The sequence below is a fragment of the Vollenhovia emeryi genome, unplaced genomic scaffold, assembly GCF_000949405.1.
Source record: "Vollenhovia emeryi isolate VEMERY1.0 unplaced genomic scaffold, V.emery_V1.0 DF941289.1, whole genome shotgun sequence".
Classification (NCBI taxonomy): Eukaryota; Metazoa; Arthropoda; class Insecta; order Hymenoptera; family Formicidae; genus Vollenhovia; species Vollenhovia emeryi.
In genome coordinates this window covers 9979-14741 of record NW_011965077.1, presented here as the reverse complement: position 1 = coordinate 14741, position 4763 = coordinate 9979, and the positions used below count along the sequence as shown (strand labels likewise).

The 4763-nt window shown below is 50.8% G+C and overlaps 2 protein-coding genes across 2 annotated transcripts; both read right to left on the bottom strand.

Annotated features, from left to right (window-relative positions):
* Positions 1-157: 157 nt before the first annotated feature.
* LOC105571052 lies at positions 158-3791 on the bottom strand. Its single transcript, XM_012028520.1, has 2 exons — positions 2782-3791; positions 158-2720 (listed from the first exon to the last, which is right to left on the bottom strand). Exons 1-2 carry the CDS (start codon positions 3789-3791, stop codon positions 158-160), a joined length of 3573 nt encoding a protein of 1190 aa, XP_011883910.1.
* A 97-nt stretch (positions 3792-3888) lies between these two features.
* LOC105571051 lies at positions 3889-4728 on the bottom strand. Its single transcript, XM_012028519.1, has one exon. It carries the CDS (start codon positions 4726-4728, stop codon positions 3889-3891), a length of 840 nt encoding a protein of 279 aa, XP_011883909.1.
* Positions 4729-4763: the final 35 nt, after the last annotated feature.

Genomic DNA, 4763 nt, shown 5'->3' with positions numbered 1-4763 from the left:
ACTAGCTTGGTGATGGGTCTGTCCAAGGTCGTCGTGGCTGTCTTGATCGTCACTACCCTGGTGAGACCATCAGCTCCAGGATGGAGTGCGATGACCCGAGCAAGGGGCCATTTTCCTGGTGGAAACCTTTCGTCCGTGAGCAGAACCATTGAGCCAATCATAATGTTGTGGGAAGGGTGATGCCACTTTGAGATAGACTGCTGTTGTTGCAGATAGCTGGTGGACCACCTTTTCCAGAACGATTGCATCCGTTGTTGTACATTCTGCCAGTGAGAGAGTCGCGAAATGTTGAGATGTTCCAGTGAAGGTTCAGGGATAGAGCTTGGAGCCTCGCCAATGAGAAAGTGCCCGGGGGTGAGCGCAGAGAGATCATCCGGGTCATCCGAGAGTGGTTCCAATGGTCGTGAGTTGAGCACGCTTCGATTTGAGCTAGTAAAGTGGTGAGTTCTTCAAATGTGAGAGGAGATTCACCGATGGTTCTCCTGAGATGGAACTTGACCGACTTTACTGCGGCCTCCCATTTCCCACCAAAGTGGGGTGCTCCAGGAGGATTAAAAGACCAGTGAGTCCCGTCGTTCAATAGAAGGGTGGAGAGATGGGTTGCCTCCTTTGTTCCAATGGTGAAGAGTCGTTTGAGTTCCTTATCTGCGCCAATGAAATTGGTTCCTTGATCACTGTATAAGTGTTGAGCAACTCCCCGGCGACTTATGAATCTTCGGAACGCTGAGATGAACCCTTCTGTAGAGTAGTCGGAGACTACCTCGATATGTACGGCTGAGGTGACCATACACACGAAAATGGCCATCCAACCCTTGTGGGTTTTGTGATCACGTCCTGTCCATGATTTGAGTGAGACCGGGCCAGCGTAGTCAACTCCTGTTTGTAGAAAAGCTCGAGAGGGAGTGAGTCGAGCGGCTGGAAGTTGTCCCATGAGTTGCTGTGCTCGCACGCCACGTTGACGAGCACAGCGTACACATTTGAGAATGTAAAATCTCACCGGGGCTCTTCCTCCAATAATCCAGTAGGATCGTCGGAGGTAAGCTGATGTGAGTTGCGTTCCGCCATGAAGTGTTCTCTCATGGGCGTCACGAATAATGAGCTGAGCGAGGTGAGATTCCTTCGGAAGAATAACTTGATGTTTGCTATCCAGATCGAGATTTGCCGCGCGTAGCCGTCCACCAACTCGCAAGATTCCGTGTTGGTCAATGAAGGCCGTTAATCGGGTCAGAGGGTGTGACTTCTTGAACTGCTGCCCTCTGGAGATCGTCTTGAGTTCAGCCTTAAAGTATGCTGTTTGAGTGGCCTTAATCCAATAGAGTCGAGCTTCGTCTATGTCGCTAGGAGTGAGCGGTGTCGCAAGAGAGGAGCCGGGTAGCTTCTTGAGTGTAGAGACGAATCTCTTGCAGATCGCCGTGATCCGAAGCAGCTTGGTGAGCGAGGAATATCTGTTCACGAGTTGCCAGATATTAGTTTGTTGAGTTGCAACGTTGAGAAGGACGCCAGGCTTCTCCTCAAGATCCGCAGCGAGATCCGGTGATGTCGTTAGTAATGGCCACCTTGAAGAATTGTCCTTCAACCAAGGTGGGCCGCTCCACCACAAATGATGATGTGTTAATTGTTTCGGCGTGAGTCCCCTTGATGCACAATCGGCTGGGTTCTCCTTGCCAGGCACGAAGCGCCATTGTCCTTGTGAGACTGTTTCCTGAACGAGCGAGACTCTGTTTCTGACGTACTCCTTCCATCTTGATGGATGAGAGTGTAACCATGTGAGCGTGACCGAAGAATCTGTCCAGAGAAACACGGGTACGTTGGTGAGATGGAGCTGATCTCGTACATACCTAGCGAGCTTGGTCAGGAGAACTGCCGCTGTGAGCTCCAGTCGAGGAATGGTGAGCCTCTTGAGGGGAGCAACCTTGGTTTTTGAACAGACCAGGGTAACTCGTGTTCCGTGGGTAGTTGAGACCTTGAGGTAAACCGCTGCGGCCATGGCCAGTTGAGATGCATCCGAAAACCCGTGTAGTTCTACGGTGGAGTTTTTCTCCAGTCCGAGCCACCGGGGTATGGAGATGTCCGCTAATTGAGTGAGCTCTTCCCTGAATTGAGTCCATTGGTGAGTTGTCTGAGGTGAGAGTTGTTCGTCCCACCCCAGTTTCTCTATCCACAGTCCTTGTAAAAGGATCTTGGCCCTGATTAACACCGGCGAGAGGAAACCAAGAGGGTCAAACAGTCGTGCCATTTCGGAAAGTATGGTTCTCTTGGTGATTGGTGAGTCTTCTTGAAGGTTAATGAAGAATGAGAACGTATCCGCCGTAGGTAGCCAGGAGAGTCCAAGAATCCGCGTGAGAGATTCATCGGGTTGCTCCCGTGAGAGATCCTTGGGAGCGACAGAAGCAACGAGTGTGGAGCTGTTGCTGTGCCATTTTGCTAACTGAAATCCGCCCGCGAAGCAAAGGCCTTGTACTTGTTGAGCGACCTCTTGTAGATCTTCTTCTGTCTCCGCGCCACCGCAGATGTCATCCACATACCTTCCTTGTGTTAGTGGAGAGATTGCCAAGGGAAACCTATTTCCTTCGTCCGTTACTAATTGTTGGAGAACACGTCCGGCCAGAAATGGAGCAGCATCTTGTGCCGTACGTGACCGTAGTGAGTTGGTACGTGGTGACTTGGCCCGTGGAGTCCGTCCAGAGTATTTGTTGGAGTGGCCAGTCGCCCTGATGTACCTTGATTTGACGAAACATCTTGGTTATGTCCGTCATGAAGATGAGCTTGTGGATCCGTGACCACAATAGCACATCCGAGAGGTCCCGTTGTATCTTAGCTCCGGTGTACATGATGTCGTTGAGCGATGTTCCGGAGCTAGTCTTACTGGACCCATTGAAGACAACCCTGAGTTTGGTTGTCTCGCTACTTTCCTTGAGAATACCGTGATGAGGTATGTAATATGAGCATGTCTGGTGAGCAGAGTCAGAGAGAGGCGTCATATGCCCCAGATCGGCATATTCTTGTAGGAAGTCCTCGTAGAGTTGAGCGTATCGTCGCTTCTTGGACATCCGGTTGAGTAGGCTGGTGAGACATGACCGGGCACGTGCCTTGGACTCTCCAAGTAAGGAAGGAGATGAACAAAGCGGTAATCGTACAGTATATCTACCAGAGCTGTCCCTTGTATGAGTTCGCTGGAAGTGAGCCTCACACTCGGCTTCGGGTGGAGAGTATTCCGCCTGTTCTGGAGTTGGGAGTTCTTCTTGCGTCCAGAACTTGGTGAGTAGGTCGTTTAGTACTTGGTTGTCCACTGATGCATGTAGTGAGATGGTCTGGTGAGGATGATAAACCTCCGTTGGGCCAAAGATGATCCATCCGAACGTCGTACGCTGGGCTACTGGTGAGTGTGGTTCTCCCTTTACCACTTCCGATTCCAGTATCCGGCCATACGTGTCCGCTCCTATCAGAATCTCGATGGGCCCCGGAGTGAGAAATCCGGGATCAGCAAGAGTGAGCTCATCTAGGTGTGACCAATGACGCTTACCTGCTGAAAAGGATGGCAATGTCGATGTGAGCCGTTTTAGGATGTGAGCCCGGAACGTTACTTTAGTGTTGGAGTGACGGGACTTCAGGGTGAGCTGCGTAATTCCATTCGTTGTTCCTGATGCAGTTTCTCCAATACCAGCAATGGATATCCTTGAGTGAGTCCGTGTCAGAGCTAGACGTTTAACTAAGTTCTCTGAGACAAATGAGAGTTCAGACCCGGGATCAATGAGCGCACGTACCTGGTGCGAAGAACCGGTCTTCAGCATGAGCAGTGCCAGAGTGGTTGCCAGAAGCACTCCGGAGTGTGACTTCTGATCCGCTTGCTGAGCAGAGTAAGACGATGCTGGCAGGGGGGGGAAACTGTCATTCTTCAGTCTCCGTTCGTTGAGCTGGATATTGTTTTGATGAGGAAACCTGCGACGGTTGAGGTGAGGCATTCTTGGTTGCGTTGTTGGGTGGAGATGTGGCGTTAAGATGAATCATCGTGTGGTGCTTCTCGTTACAGAGTTGACATCTCTTTGATGATTGACAGGCTCTGACACTATGGTTTCCTAAGCAATTAAAACATAAGTGCTTGGAAACAACTAACTCCCTTCTCTTTTCCGGCGTGAGTTGTCGGAATTGCGGGCAACCAACAACGTAATGCTCGTTCGAACACATAGAGCAAGGATATTTCTTCATGTCCGTAGAAGAACCGGCAGAGTTTTGAGACGTGCCAGCTGTCGGTTTGGCGGTGTACACCTTCTTTGAGCTGGTTCCGTGCGCTGATTGTTGAGACGGGCTAGTTGATTTTGTGTTGGTTCGTGTCTTGGTACCTGTCGAGGCTGGTGAGTCCATCTCAATGCTTTCCAAGGCGCGTGCACGGCCAATCACGAAATCCTTAAAGGTTGTGTAATTAGGGAACGAGGGCGATGCACCAATGTCATTCTCCCACGCCTCACGGGTTGTTGGATCCAGTCGCTGAGAGAGGGAGTACACCAAGACCTGATCCCATTGATCCACTGGACAACCTAGAGCCTGAAGTGCGTTGTATGCTTCGGTTGCGGAAGTGATCAGGTTGTTGAGCTCCTTCGCTGAGCGTACCGCGATCTTAGTTGTATTCAGCAACTTCTCCAACTGAGACGTGATGAGTAATCTCTCGTTGTCATATCGAGAGAGTAGGAGATTCCAGGCCGGAGTGAAAGAGTCCTCTTCTATTGGCATATTTGAGATGAGCTTGGCTGGGTCGCCAGAGAGAG

Excerpts from the sequence above, each read along its gene's own strand:
- LOC105571051 (XM_012028519.1), bottom strand. The coding sequence starts at position 4,728 with ATGCCAATAGAAGAGGACTCTTTCACTCCGGCCTGGAATCTCCTACTC.
- LOC105571052 (XM_012028520.1), bottom strand. The coding sequence starts at position 3,791 with ATGCTGAAGACCGGTTCTTCGCACCAGGTACGTGCGCTCATTGATCCC. Across the intron at positions 2,721-2,781 it reads CTCTCGGATGTGCTATTGTG|GTACATCAGGGCGACTGGCC; the intron begins GTCACGGATCCA and ends CGTCAAATCAAG.